We start from the raw sequence: 14,427 nt of genomic DNA, 5'->3' as shown, positions 1-14,427 counted from the left end.
TGTGTCGCGACAACAACAATCCACACGCGTAGCACAATTTTCGGCCAACATGAAATTTTTTATAGGCTTGACCGAAGTTTCCTCACCGTGGGGTTAGTCCAAACTAGCTGAGCTTAGAACCATCCACTTAAATCCATTCATCGCCAATCCGGTTTAAATGCAAATGTAATGTGATGAATGCTAAATTTAAACTATCCTATATAAAATCAATATAAAAAATAACTTGATATTTTTACTAGGGACTAACGTTAGTCCTGGTTTTAAAATGAATTAATGACCGAGGGAATTGTCAAAATTTAGGTACCAACACTTAATAATAAAGCTTTGTATAGTCTTTGCCCAGCTTGTGCGGGTCAGCTTATCGGGACCATATCTTAAGGTGCAAAACAAAGCAACTAGCTGTTTTGATTTCGTACATTGCCTTCATGTTGTGATTCATTTATTTTCATTTGTCTTAAGTTGAATTCACTCTAGCATCAAGATCAAATGAACAATCCTGCACTGGCATTTAATAAAGAAGGATTTTAAGACTCATAATGTGGCAAAGATCATAGGAGACACCTATTAAAGCCAACCGAGTGTTTAAAGTACCTATTTCAAGATAGGATAAAATTCATAGATACATCAAATGAAAAGAAATTCCCAACATCACAAGAACTAAAGGGTTTGGAGAACTTGGGCCGTACGAGGGATAACATCGAATATGGGGACTGTTTATCGCCGCTCGGCCCTACTTCTAAACCTGTCTCCCCCAACGTGCATCAGGATTGCTTTGGGAGGTTCGCGAAAGGAATGTACAAGAAAAAGCTGAAGCATTTCAACAGCCAGATGAGATCATCCAAAAGGGAAACGAGCTAGCCAGACCTGCTGCAAATTGCAGAGGAAAACCAGAAAAAACGAAAAGGTGTAAAAATTGCAAGGCAAAGATAGGGAAAGCAAGAGGTGAAGGGGTTTTGAGATAGTCAAAACGCAGCGGAATATATATTTATAAATCGAAACCCTAGACAGGATTCATGCGTATATTGAAATCAATAGGAGTTCAAAACGTACCTTTTATAGATCGACGATAAATTGACAATTAGTTGTGTCCAGATTAGCGCCCCAAGTATTGCGTCCGTATCTGTATCCACACATACGAACCGAAGTCTCCAACGATCTAAGTGCTAGCTTACGGATCTTGGAGCTTCTCTTGCTGAAAAGATCTATTGTAAACCGATTCGGAACGATCACACGGATAATAGAAAAAAAAATAGACGACGCACGGTTTACCCAAGTTCATCCCGAAATAGAGCCACGTCCCGTAAAAAGATTTCACTATGATTTTTGATTTTTTTGGTAAGGCACTATAATTTTTGGTTTATAGCCGCACAACTTGTTAAATGATCAGCCAAAAACGAGCAAATATATATATATATATATGCCATAAACGGCCCCAAAACCTAATCTATTCAAAATTCCTTTAATCCCTCAACAAATGAGCTAACTTAAACAAAAGCCCAAACCCGTTGAGGTTTCGGAGGCGCTGCCCCCGAACCCCCGTCGACTCACCGGCGAGCGGGTCGGCTCACCGGCAAGCGGGGGAGCTGTCCGCTCACCGAGGAGCGGAACCCCCGCACGCTCACAGGGCGGCGGGACACCCATGTCGGAGGCGCTACCCCCGAACCCCCGCATTCCGTGCACGGGGTTCACATGTCGTCGGATCATACTTCGGTTTCTCTAACCTCACGTGTGCGTGCCCGAAGTAAGGGGTTATAATTGGCCATATATAGCCTCAATATTTACGCGTAACAAAAGAAGATGGGCCAAGCGATTGAGCCCGCCAAACCGTCTATCTCTAATCGTGCGTTTAATCGTTATCTCATAACATGCATGATCGCATAAATATTTAGAATATGAGAATAAATTAAAATCTACTTCTTAAGTAGATCAAGGCGCAGAGAAAATATGAACTCGGTTCGCTATTGTGTGTGATCCCGTAGGTTCACCGAACATTAGCAGTGTGCTCAAAACCTTTTTTTGGCTCACAAGTCATAAGCAATCTCTAGCAACACATTATGACTACCTAAGTATAGTGAATGTCGTTTTTCAACATAACTTAATTCACATCTAATGTTAGAGTATCAACCTTAATTAGTTCCTAAGGCAGACCGCTAATAGGAGATTCAACCGTGGCTCTATAAAAGGGACAAAAAGGAAGAGTGCGTGAGGGTTCGGACACTCCACTTCATCATCCTCCCTTCATTCGGCAGCGATTTCCCTGAAGTGAGATAGAAAAAACTTGAGAGCTTCATTTTCTACTTAACCGCGTGAGCTAACCTCTCTTTCTAGTGCAAAAAATGGCTCTACAACAAGCCCCGGGTGATCCCGACGCATCCTACGGATCGTAAGGGCCAATAGAGGCCAACCCGGGACGTGAGATGAAAGAACAGCGCAAGAAATCACCTCGTCCAGAATGCCTACCAGTGTGAGCGGCGGGCATGACACATTCTTTGGACTTGAAAATGACATTACAACATTCAAAACTCGTCCGGACGCATCCACGAGACATGAGGACCGGTGAGAGTTGGCTTGGGGCTTGCGCAAAGGATTAATTGACATCAAAGAGGCAGGGACGCCTGCTGTCCATAGTCCAGACAGTAACGTACCACCTTCATATCACAAACGAAAACAATATAGATTAATCATGACACATGACTAACATACAAGCAAGGATGATGGAGAAGGCACTTAAATGAAAGTCAAAATTCCTTTGTTACACTGCTGGAAACACCGGACCAACAGATAACCGAAGTCAATGAGACACTTTATACAATGAGGATGAATATGTAAGTCACCTTATACAAAGAGACAGCATAATTTAATAAACAAAGCCTCCAGTAAATTGAACACCCAAGAAAATTGGATCTCAACTAGCTTTTGACAGTATCTCACCTGGACATCTTTCGCCTCCTGAATCTCCTGAGGGTTACGCACCTTTCGACAAGCAGCTCCATTGGATGTGGAACTTGAAGCCCACGAGCTGAAATTCTTGCATTTGAAACCAAGAGACAGCTACACATGACAAGTTGCTCAAGTTCTGAGAGAATGATACAATGGAATTGAAATTATCAAGGCGTAGCCTCCGCAGAGAACGTGCAGTTGCCGAAGGGTTTGCAGATCCGAGCCAAACAAATCAAGTTGGGTTAGCAGAGAAGGGAAGCCAGCTCCCCGGGAGGAGGGACATTGTGAAGTCCCAAGCTCAACTTAGTCAGTTTGAATAAATTCCCAATCCATCATCATTCACCGAGACAGAGTTTTTCTCCTCCTCATCCACTATGATTAGATCCAACCGAACCAAATTATTTAAGTTCGAGAGATTCGGGATTTTCCGCAATGATGCAGATGACACTCGTAAATGGGTTAAACTTGTTGGAAGCACCGGCAACTCTTGAATATCATGACATGCCATCAACTCCAATACTTGCAAGCGAGGAAGCATGCTGATGGTCTTTGGAAGTTCACTGATCTGAGTTTTTGATAGATTTAAAATTCTTAGAAGAGGCAAATATCCGATCCCAGAAGGAAGTTGACCTTTCAAATTGGGACTATTGACTAGAAGCACTTCCAGATTTTGAAACCTTCCAATGGCACTAGGTAACTCCCATAAATCTGTTGAGGTCAATGCCAAAAAGCGACTTGAAAAGTACAATTCCCGTAGTGATTTCAACTTCCATATGGAATCAGGGAGTTTCTTCACTTTACACCGTTGTACAAAGAAGTGCTCCAGATTGATTAGGTCCCCAATTTCTTCAGGCAAATCTTTAAGACAACAGCACCTATCAATCTTCAGGTCAATCAGGCACTGCAATTTCCCAATAGAGACGTCAATTCTATTCAAGATGGAACAATCTTCGAAAGTAAGCCTCTCTAAAGTCGGGCATCCAGAGAAGACTGGTGTTGTCATTATGCTGTGACAACTTTTAAGAGAGAGAACTTTCAATTTTCTCGCCACCTATCAAAATGAACGCAACATTCAATGGACAAACAGCCAACGAAAATTTTTCAAAGAAAATAGAAAGAGATGAGCAAATTACACACCTCGATTAAGTCCCGTAATCTTGAATCATCTAACAAGTCAATGCCTGTAAATTCAAGAACGACCACATTCTTTAGGTACATATTTGTCCATTCATAGGTTCGCGGAGGAAAATACCAAGAAATCCATCTTAAGCGGGGAAAACAATTTGCTAAGTCGCCGGCAAAAGTTCCTCCGAGTAATTTAAGGAACCTTAGATTATCAAACCTTCCAATCTCTTTACTTAGAACGACATCATCTTTGAAACTTTGTGCATTTGAATCATGAGATAGCGCTTCAACTTCCAGGCCCATCTGCAAATGAGAATGAGCAATGAGTGACATCAGTATTCTGTTTCAAAGAGTGAAAGTACTATAATAAAAAGGAAGAACATAGAGCATCCTTAGTCAGTGTGCATGAATTTTTATCTATTAGTTCTCTTTAACAGTGATTTACCTGCTTTATTCTCGTTGCATCGAGGTCTTCCATTGAAGTCCATATCCTACTTCGTTGTTCGGGATTCTTTAGATTTTCTAGACGAACAATTTCTCTACCGAAATCTCTGAGTTGATCGTGCATCCAAAAAGTATTGTTCCCCAAAATCTTTACCAGAGACAACCGAATGAGGACAGGAAGTGTAATCACTGGGGAAACTTCACGATCTTGGAAAAAGTCACAATCTGTCCACATATAAAGTGCATTCGTGGTATCGTGACCAACAAAAAAGCATGCGATATGGAGGAAAATTTGTTGTTGACTGAAAGTTAAGCCTTCGTAGATAATCTTCAACTTTCCATAAACATCCATTGGAGATACTTTGTTCAACTTATCCAATATCCCTTTCCACAATTCTTGTGAATTCTTGCGGTAGAGAAACGAACCAATTACTTCAAGAGCTAATGGAAGTCTCCCTGTAGTAGTTATGATGTCCCTTGAAAGATCAGTATAATCATCCGGAGGGTGGTCTCCATGGAATGCATGCCAACTAAAAAGTTGAAGCGCATTATCATAACTCATCCCCTCCATTTCATACTTGAAAATTTGATACTGTGGTTTATAGGTTCGCAAAACATCTTTATTTCTAGTTGAAATCAATATTCTAGAACCCGAATGCAAACTAATCTTTCCAACTAATTTCTCCACTTGTTCACTGTTATCAACATCATCAAGTATAATGAGAACTTTCTTATCGCAAAGTGCTTCCCCAATCATCTCCATTCCATAATCAATTTCCTCAATTCTCCATATTTTTGCAGGATGGCCAATTTGGGATAATAACTTCTTTTGCAACTCAACTAAGCCATTTGCTCTTGATGAGTTTGCTCGAACATCTTCGAGGAAATAACAATACTTTCCAAAATGATAAGAGAGTTCGTCTAAGACGACTCTGGTGAGAGTCGTCTTACCGATACCCCCCATACCATAAATCATGAGGAGTCGCACTCCACCAGATTTGAAGTCTAACAATTTGATTACTCCTTTAACTTGATCATTAAGTCCAACTAAACGTTCATTCACCCATTTCTGTTCTTCCTTCAACTTGTTCACGACCTCCCTAACTATCGATAAGATCAGTTCACCGAGGCTGCCACAGGAGAAAACCATTTTAGTGGGGAAGAAATGCAAAACCACAATTACCTAGCTAAAAGTGTTGCTATTCAAGCACCGGATGACAAATTATATAATAATAAGATAAATAATGGGACCTTAACAATCTAAACGTGATATCCTAAGAGTCAATATTGGACAATAACATCAGCCGAAACATAACTTTTTTATGCTCTCGGCAATACATATGCCATGTCATAACCCGAAAATGGACTTGATTTTATTTCAACATGAGATTAGCAATGTTGGGACTATGTTAATAACTTTCGTGCAAAATCGACGAATAAATTTATATGCATTTGAAATTGGCAATTATGATTTATGTTCGAGCAACGACAATAGAAATTGAACATCGCGTATACAAGAGAAGAAATGTTTAACCTATTGAAAGATTAGCTGATTAGATAGGAATGCGCATGGCATTTCATTGTCCCATTCTTTTTCCTCGGTGCGCACAAACAAATATTAATTTAGCTACCTGGTCGTTAATATTATTATTCGTCCATTATACAAGATGACCATGTTAATCAATTTCATATTTTCATACGGAAGGAGCATAGGTTCATCATTTTGTATTACTTAAGTAAAGTCCCACATCAATCCCACTGAAATTTTCTATATATATGATTGTTAAGGAAAATTGGGGAAATAAGCGATTTTGAAAGCAGTTAGCTTACCCTTCGTACTTGTTCGCTTCCCACCCTTTTATCGCAGTAACCTTCACGAGGGCCTCTCTCCACGTATCTACTAATTCACTGCTCAACTTCTTGTTGCGCTCCAGATTGATTATGGTATCACGATACAGAGGAGTTTTCAGCTTAACATCGTCCGGATTCACGTCGAAGAAAATAGGTAGGATCTCTTTAGTACCTTCCGATTCAAGGGTGTTTGCCACAATCCGTGTGAGCTCGCGGAGGCACCACGGGCTCGAAGCATAGGTCCGAGATAAGACGAGTATGTAAATTCTGGAGTTGTCTATCGCTCGCTGAAGCAATCCATCGATCCTTTCACCCACGCGGAGCTCTTCATCATCTCGAAAGACGCGGATTCCAGCATCAGTCAAGCTATGGAAGAGGGAGTCGGTGAATCTGACGCGAGTGTCGGATGCTCTAAAGCTCAAGAACACGTCATACTCGCTTCCCAACGATGTTCCCGCGCCTGAGCTCGCCATAATAGTAGTGTGCTCAGCTTTGCAGATCTCTGTATCCCTCTGCCGATGTTCTCAACAGAGAAAGAGAGTACCGATCAAATGCTATGGGTGGATGAAAAGTGGTTGAAACAGGGAGTTTTTGCTTTAAAGAAGACGAAGACCATAAAAGCGAATGCTATTGGTCGATGAGAAGAAGATGTTTACAATATTATTTATGCATGACATAGTTGCAGATCACTCAATGTGAATTCTCTCTTTCTACGCTCTTTTACCATTCCCAGTCGCAGGCACCATGTGCAGAGGACCGAAAGATCAGTGATTATGGCATGACTTGCACGGAACTCGGCAGTCAAATTTTGATAACTCATGTGTTAGTACTTTTTCTATTTTCATTGCATTTTTCCACAAGTATTTTATTTATTCCTCTATATATCTCTCCCCAACGTTCTTCACAGAGAAAGCGGTCGCGTCAACATCGTCATGAGGAAATAATCGAGCACAGAAAGCGAAAACCAATGAAAAAGTCATGAGTCAATGAGAAAATGGTGGAGACAGAAAGTCGTAATTTCTTACGAGGACGACCATAAAATCAAATGCTATTGGTTGATGAGTTACGGGGGAAAAAAAAAAGAAGATGTGGCTAAACAAAGTGGTCGACAGAAGGGATTCAGAAAAGGCCAAAATTGCCCAGCTTTGGGGATAAGATCTGGGGTGCTGTCGAGGAAAAATCTGAAAACTTTCCCAGACTTGATCTGCCTTTGTTTTACGGAAAAAAAAATTTCCAAAAAATATTTTCTCCAATGATTAAAAAAAAAAAAATTTTTGAAATCGTTGAAGCCAACTCCCCAAACGTAGCAAGAAAGCAAAGGTTATTCTCTCTCTCTACCCTCTTCACCATTCTCATCTATCCATCATATATAGCTTATGTTGCAAGCCCCATGTGCAAATGGGTTGAAACAACGGTGATTATGCCCTGCGATGCGCCGAAGCCAAGGGATCAAACCTCCATAATTCAAACTATTTTTCCAGACAAATTTTCCGGTGGATCGATATGAAAGGGTCGAAGCAGAAAGTCGTTGAACGAGGCCGCGTCAACTCGTCATCAGAAAATAATGGAGTAATAAAACAAATTACATCAAATGGGTTTGGAGCATAAGTGGTGGCTAAATAGTGGCGGTCGTCGTTCCCTCCGGGAGAGAGAGAGGTGAGGCAGAGATCTTTTCAAAAAGTGAAGAGAGGGAGGGGGTGGTAAGATCGCAAGAGAAAGGAAAGAGAACGTGTTATGACTTTTGTGTAGTAGCTAGCATCGACACTGATACGCGACATGGGACACGACATGACTCGACACTCCGATACGTAATTTTTCAAAAATAAAAAATTTTGACACGTCAGGACACGTCATATATTAAATATATATTTAAAATTAATATTTTGTAATTGATTTATTCAAATACATAAATATATAAATAAAAAAAGAACTTAAATGAATTTACATTAAAATTGGGATAAATTGTAATCTCGTTAACCAAGATAGAGTCCTCTTCACCAAAAAATATCAAAAATCAAGAAAAAATCGGGGAAAAAAAATCAAAATGGAGTAAATAGATATTTTCGTGTACTGCTGCTTGGCTATTGCCTCTTGCGTTCCAGCTCATGTGATGGGACACGTCCTTTTCTGTTTGCACAGCCACGTATCTTGTCGTCTCCTTCACTTTCTCTCTCCATTTTCTCCATCTTCTCTCTCCCTCTCTCCATCCAGGCAGAGACTTCTTCCTAAGCAGAGGACGGGTTCGATCGAGATTTGGATCTGGCCCCGCTCCTCCGTCAGCCTTCTCGCAATGCCTACCTCGCCTCTTTTGAGTGCCACCTCTACCGAAGACCTAAATGGAGGCAGGTCCCTTCCAGACACCTATCTCCTTCCCTTTCAGCTTCCACCGCAGCCTCAACGGCGGTGGCTGCTTCTATTTCTCGCCGATTCACTTTTCTGGTTGTCTCTTGATCCTCGAAGTCGACTCCCCCTCTTCCGCCGATCTCTGCCCTCCAGTTCCGTTCTTTGCCTGCTCTCCTTCCTCAACGACGCGCGTGTCGCCGGCGAGTCGCCTGTGTCGACCAGGTGTCGGATGTCCGACACCGACGCGACGGCCTTCTAGGCGTGTCGGTGCTACCTAGCTAGTCTACTGTGCAGTCTATAGCTAGTGCAGAACTCAATTTTTTTCAATTAATAGGAGAGAGAAAAAAACCAGATTTTCGTAAATCTGCTGGGCTCAAGCGTGCAAGAGATTTTTCCAGGAGGGAGGGTAGAGAGCGTGTTCCGTGTGATCTGTCAAGTATCCAGACTTTAGTTCAAATTACGGGACTATTCATGATGGAAAATTCATTCAAAAAATCATAAATAAAAATATTAATTATATATTTAATATACAACGTATTGGAATATGTCCAAAAATTCCATTTTAAAAATTATGTATTTACTTGTAATATCATATTATGTTGTATGTCGATATCCGTGCTATCTAGGTTAATTCACAGAAAAAAGACTAGAAAATTTCCCGCATTTGATGGAGTTCTAAAGGTAATGCTGGAAGACATTATGACTTTTAGCTGGATTGCCAGAAAACGTGTTGGCTAACCAATTTTGACTTTTCTAAAGGCAGAAAGTCCGGACTAGCCTTGCTTTTGATCCGGGATTGCTCCGGGCTCACCTAAATTTCGATAAGAGATATGATCACTAGGTATTCGAAAATTTTCTATGAAGTATGATTAATTCATAAAACTTACAAAAAGCATAAATGAATCTTAAAATTTGATAAATTGATATAATCAAGTCCTTTTATTTACACCATCTACTTTGATAACGAAAAATACTGACATGACTTTTGCTAATATTTTCTCTCTCTCACGTGGCGAGGACATGATTAAAGCGATGTCATTTTGGCCCAAATCTGATTTTTAATATAATTTTTACTTAAAATAATAAAATAAGCTAAAAAAAGGAAAAAACAGAATAGAGACGAGGGTTTCAGTCCTCACGCCACTGCCCCACCACTATTGGAAACTAGACCAGAGGCCGGCGACCCTCGCTGACCAATGGCATTAAGATCAAGTAAGCACTAGAATTTGAAGCAAGTAGGACAATCACACAATCGAGCTTTCAGATCAAGCAAGCACTGCAACTGGCGACATGAGCTCGATCACTTGGCCGGAGAGCAAGGAATAAATCACAGAGGATGTACTAGAGAAAATGAGATCCAAAATATCCAGCCTCATAAGATCTATTCATTTCGAAGCAGTTCAGAGAGGAAGACTAGCATCAACAACTAAAAAACAAAGCTCAATCTAGGCCAGAACTAGGCGAGGGCCGACGACCCTCGCTTACATTTGGACAAGGGCCAGAAGGCCCTCGCCATTAGTTGACGAGCCGACCACTTCCTCACCAATAGCAGCCCTTTTCGGTGGTAATAGGGCGGCGGCACAAGGTCTGAAACCCTTACCGCAGTTTTGTTTCTGCATTTTTTTTTTTAATCATTTAAATTTTACCTTATTTTTTAAATTAATTTAAGTAAAAATTGTACTAAAAATCAGATTTGGGCTAAAATGATGTCGTTTTAGCCACATGATCGCCACATGGGAGAGAGAAAATATTAAAAAAAAATACCACGTCATCATTTTCCGGTAGCCAAAGTGGATGAAGTTAACGGAAAAAACTCGACTGCATCAATTTGACAAATTTTTAGGACTCGATTGTAATTTTTATAAGTTTTAGGACTCAATTGCATCTTCGTGATAAGTTTTAGGAATTCCAATGAACATATCTTTTTTTTATTATCAATAATCGAACCGATTTGTTTATTAGAATTCAAAATTTTCATTCTAAATAGTCTTATAGTGGCTAGGATATAAAAAAATAATATAAAATTTTTAAGACTTGAAAAGGGAAATAATACTAACTGTACTACTGTACTTCTAAACTTTTGATGAAGTTCGCAATCTATTAACTTGTTCGAACGATGTTAAGAGAGCACTTCCTCAGGTCGGCTTGGTGCGCTCAAGATCACTCAGAGTGCTCCCGACAATACTTGAACCCAAGACCAGAATGAGAGGTGTAAGCACCCTTGTCATCTAAATCAAAACTTTACTGGGCTCTGATTGTTCCACGAAAAAAATATGGCATTTTTGGAAAATGTTCTTCAGGAGGTCATTTTCTAGGAAAATGACAATATTTTCCGATATTTGGTTGAAATTTGAAAACGAATGCTGTCTGGTGAGGAAAATTAATTTCCACGGCACACAACTTATAATTTTTTTTAAAGAAATATTTTTAAATCATTTTATTTTGTCACTTTTTTCTTTATTTTTCTTTGATTTTCCCTTTCTTCTTTGGCTAGCAACTAGCTAGGGAGGCTCGAGCTCGCTAGATTTTGGCAGCCGGGCCTTGCTAGCCTCGCAGGATCTAGCCAGCTAGAGGCTCGCCTTGCTGCCTTGACGGCCTGGAGCGAGGCCGCGAGGCTCGAGCTCATGCCTTGCTTGTGGTTGGTCACTAGCCGTAGCCATGGCAGGAAGGGAAAAAACAAAAAAAATTAAAAAAGTGAAAGAAACTCAAGCATGGATGATCTATGAAGTCATTGTTTGAAAATTGAAGAATCACCACATTCTTTAAGTACATATTGGTTGGAGTCAATATGTACTTCAAAGCCCGAGCATAGAAGTAAAGAGGTACTAAAGAAACCAATGCTTTCTACGATATAACAATAGACCACAAATACAGTACAGACTAGGTGGACTTTGTTCCCGGCCAATGGTGACATCTTTTGGGTTTGCTTTGCTTGACGCCATTGGCATAAATCCCTAAACTTGGTAAGTATTCCCTCCATTGCATTTCTAGTGTTTCTATACTCTCTAGCTCTGCTTTCAGCCACCTTCTTTCTGGCTTGATGGCAAGTGTCCCCTGACGAATAATCGGCCAGCACTGCCATCTTTACTTGCAATCAACATGGCATTCTGTTGAAGCTTAGGCATGAGAGGGACAATCTTCCCAGCCTCCCTGTCTGCTTTTGATCCTGCTTGAAGTGGTGATTAGACAAATGGAAGAAAACAGGGGAGGATACTGTTGAAGCTCATGCATTGGAACTGTTAGAAAGGAGGGAGACCACATGTTTACATTTGTGAGACTGGAACAGTGGCCTATTAGAATCTGGCAACCTTGTGCACTTCCGCAACATGCAGCATACTGTGGGGGAGTACTTTCGGCACCTATAAGGTCCATTCTAGTTCCATCATCCTCAGTAAATGCGGAGCGAGAAGCTCCCAAGTCCAAGTGAAGTTGCACACTCTCAAAATGGGCAATTAGTTTGAAACTTGACGTAAATGTGTCATAGCAAACATAGTTTGAAATTGGGTTCACCAATGTGAGTGTACAAATTAGTTAAGTGCATCAGGAAATCTAGCAAAACAGCAACAAATAGCTTCAAGTTTTTGCAGTTTGCTTTTGACAATTCTACATCTACCTAAATGATCAGATCCACAACCCAATCTCAATTACAGACTCAAATTGAAAACCTTGCCGCCTTATTTCACTTCGCCGTTTATCCTCAACACCCAAAATTACCAAGCAATCCCCAACTGCCTCAACCCAGAGAAAGCAAAATACAAAAGCAGGGCAATCTTCATAAAGTCAAAAAAGAAAATGCCGCAATGAGTGTAGAGAATCAAAGGTGCAACGCTTGCTATCAAGTCTCGATCCACAAGTTTGATCGACAACTATTGAAGGTAAAAAACTCACTCGATAACACTCACACAAAGAGAAATACTCAAGGAAGTGGATAAATGGACTATTTGATTTGCTGAATTCACCTTACAGAAACAATTACAAGACTCGCCTATATATGGACATCATACAAGACTCTTCAACTACGTGACTTATCGACCGACTCATTAATACATCTAAAATTCCAAGAAGATAGACTCTTAGAAATATGAACAGCCAACATTGAAAATTGAATAGACTCTTGAAAACAACAATACGATAATGACATGTACCACGTGTGTCGAATAGACGCCAATCGGTAAACGTAAAGACTATCGACAATCATCAAAATACAAACAGTCAAAACTAACCAAGAAGGATTAGAGATAGGCAGTGAATTCTTCAATACTCCCTCTCACCGACTACTCTCTCTAAGGACACATCTTGCGACCATACCAAGTTGAGTTCGAAACTCTTCAAATTTTGCAGTTCCAAGACCTTTGGTGAAGATGTCGGCAACTTGATCACTTGTCTTGTCGTACTCCATCTTGATCTCACCTTGCAACACCTTCTCTCGTAGAAAATAATATTGTACTTTTACATGCTTAGTCTTGGCATGGAAAAATGGATTCTCACCAAAGCTTATGGCGGATAGATTATCACAATATAATATTATTGAAAAATCTACCGATTGATGAAGCTTAGGCATTGGATCTGTTGAAGCTTAGGAAATAGAAAATAGAAAAATAAATAAAAAATGTAGAATAGATAGAGGTAGCATTTTTTCCACTCCCACTATGGCTAAAACACTCCCTAGCACATTGTTTTGACAATATTAACCTTTGTGGGTCCCACTTTTTTTAAGCATTCTTCATTTGTTTTTCTTCTTTCTCTTTTTTATGCCACTTTCCTTCTTATCATTTATGTCTTTGTTCTCTTTCTAAAACACCCCTCTCATGCCAATAATAAACAAGTTTTTGACATCTTCATCACCGGATTTGACAAAAAAAAAAGGAAAATGTCCATCACCAGCACAAAAGAAAATGTTTGTCACCGACACAACCAATTGACGTAGTTGAAGCCCAAATTTGCAGAAACCTATCCCTTATCCAACTAGTCCTCTTCCATATACACTTCTTCAATTCAAAACTATTACAAGCGAAAAAACCTCATATCTCTTTATTCTTCACCCTCATTTCATCCCTTTCGCTCCTTTTTATTCGCTCCATTTTGTATCAAACATTTTGATTGATCAATCACGAAGGCAAGAAGAACTCCCATTGAAGATTCAAATCCAGGAGTTGAATCGCTCGCCCAAATCCTCATCAAGCTATTAGCAATGTCTACTTCTTCTTCGTCTTCTTGGTCCTTATCTTCATTGTCATTGCCAATTTGCCATCACCTACCCGCTTCCAAATCCATGGCTGGAATCCGCCCTTGATCTCACTAAGTTGTTTACGCAAACCAAGAATGCCACCTTCAACAACAACAATCCTCTAGACTGAGAAGGATTTGGCCCCCATAGTCTCTCCTTCTTCAGTGTCAATCTCGGGCACCAACACACCATCGCGGACAATTAAGAGCGCCGAAGAGGTTATCTCAAACTCAACACTCATGTCCAAGCCCTTAGGCAATGAGGAGGCTCCGTTGTCTATCAATTGTTCAAATCGCCATTAAGAAGTTCAATGCTATTGCCTTTAGGTCAATTATGTTTTTGGGTATCAAACTTCGGTTAAAGATTGAAAAATCAATGAGTACGACGTGGCCTATACGACAAGTAACAGAGGCAGACCACAAAGGAGAGTGTTTTTTTTTTTTTTTTTTTTTACGGAACGACTAAGGCTTGAACCATGGTTGGATTAAGAGGGACAA

At 40.2% G+C, this 14,427-nt stretch overlaps 2 protein-coding genes across 4 annotated transcripts; both read right to left on the bottom strand.

Annotated features, from left to right (window-relative positions):
- Positions 1-2,210: 2,210 nt before the first annotated feature.
- On the bottom strand, positions 2,211-4,356 carry LOC115742979 (disease resistance protein TAO1-like). Of its 3 annotated transcripts, none has more exons than XR_007199711.1 (4): positions 4,078-4,356; positions 3,304-3,991; positions 2,932-3,272; positions 2,211-2,257 (listed from the first exon to the last, which is right to left on the bottom strand). XR_007199711.1 is itself a non-coding variant. In XM_048285306.1 (3 exons), the coding sequence occupies exons 1-3, from the start codon at positions 4,156-4,158 to the stop codon at positions 3,244-3,246; spliced, it is 798 nt and encodes a 265-aa protein (XP_048141263.1). In that variant the 5' UTR covers positions 4,159-4,356; the 3' UTR covers positions 2,905-3,243. The 3 variants fall into 3 exon arrangements, 1 of the variants encoding a protein (XP_048141263.1); XR_007199712.1 differs by lacking the exon at positions 2,211-2,257 and having other exon boundaries at positions 2,891-2,973; positions 3,092-3,272; XM_048285306.1 differs by lacking the exon at positions 2,211-2,257 and having other exon boundaries at positions 2,905-3,272.
- On the bottom strand, positions 4,352-6,833 carry LOC115742896 (disease resistance protein L6-like). The gene is made up of 3 exons (XM_048284831.1): positions 6,340-6,833; positions 4,511-5,639; positions 4,352-4,405 (listed from the first exon to the last, which is right to left on the bottom strand). The coding sequence occupies exons 1-3, from the start codon at positions 6,831-6,833 to the stop codon at positions 4,352-4,354; spliced, it is 1,677 nt and encodes a 558-aa protein (XP_048140788.1).
- Between the last annotated feature and the right edge of the window lie 7,594 nt (positions 6,834-14,427).

Source organism: Rhodamnia argentea, chromosome 9, assembly GCF_020921035.1.
Source record: "Rhodamnia argentea isolate NSW1041297 chromosome 9, ASM2092103v1, whole genome shotgun sequence".
Taxonomy (NCBI): domain Eukaryota; kingdom Viridiplantae; phylum Streptophyta; class Magnoliopsida; order Myrtales; family Myrtaceae; genus Rhodamnia; species Rhodamnia argentea.
Note: the sequence above shows the minus strand (reverse complement) of the source record. Positions and strands in the feature narration are given on the sequence as shown.

Coding starts and splice junctions, on each gene's coding strand:
- LOC115742979 (XM_048285306.1), bottom strand. CDS start 4,158: ATGTACCTAAAGAATGTGGTCGTTCTTGAATTTACAGGCATTGACTTG. Junction 3,992..4,077: donor GATTACGGGACTTAATCGAG/GTGTGTAATTTG, acceptor TCATTTTGATAG/GTGGCGAGAAAATTGAAAGT. Junction 3,273..3,303: donor TCTAATCATAGTGGATGAGG/AGGAGAAAAACT, acceptor GGTGAATGATGA/TGGATTGGGAATTTATTCAA.
- LOC115742896 (XM_048284831.1), bottom strand. CDS start 6,833: ATGGCGAGCTCAGGCGCGGGAACATCGTTGGGAAGCGAGTATGACGTG. Junction 5,640..6,339: donor GAAGCGAACAAGTACGAAGG/GTAAGCTAACTG, acceptor CTCCTGTGGCAG/CCTCGGTGAACTGATCTTAT. Junction 4,406..4,510: donor ATGCAACGAGAATAAAGCAG/GTAAATCACTGT, acceptor TCTTTGAAACAG/AATACTGATGTCACTCATTG.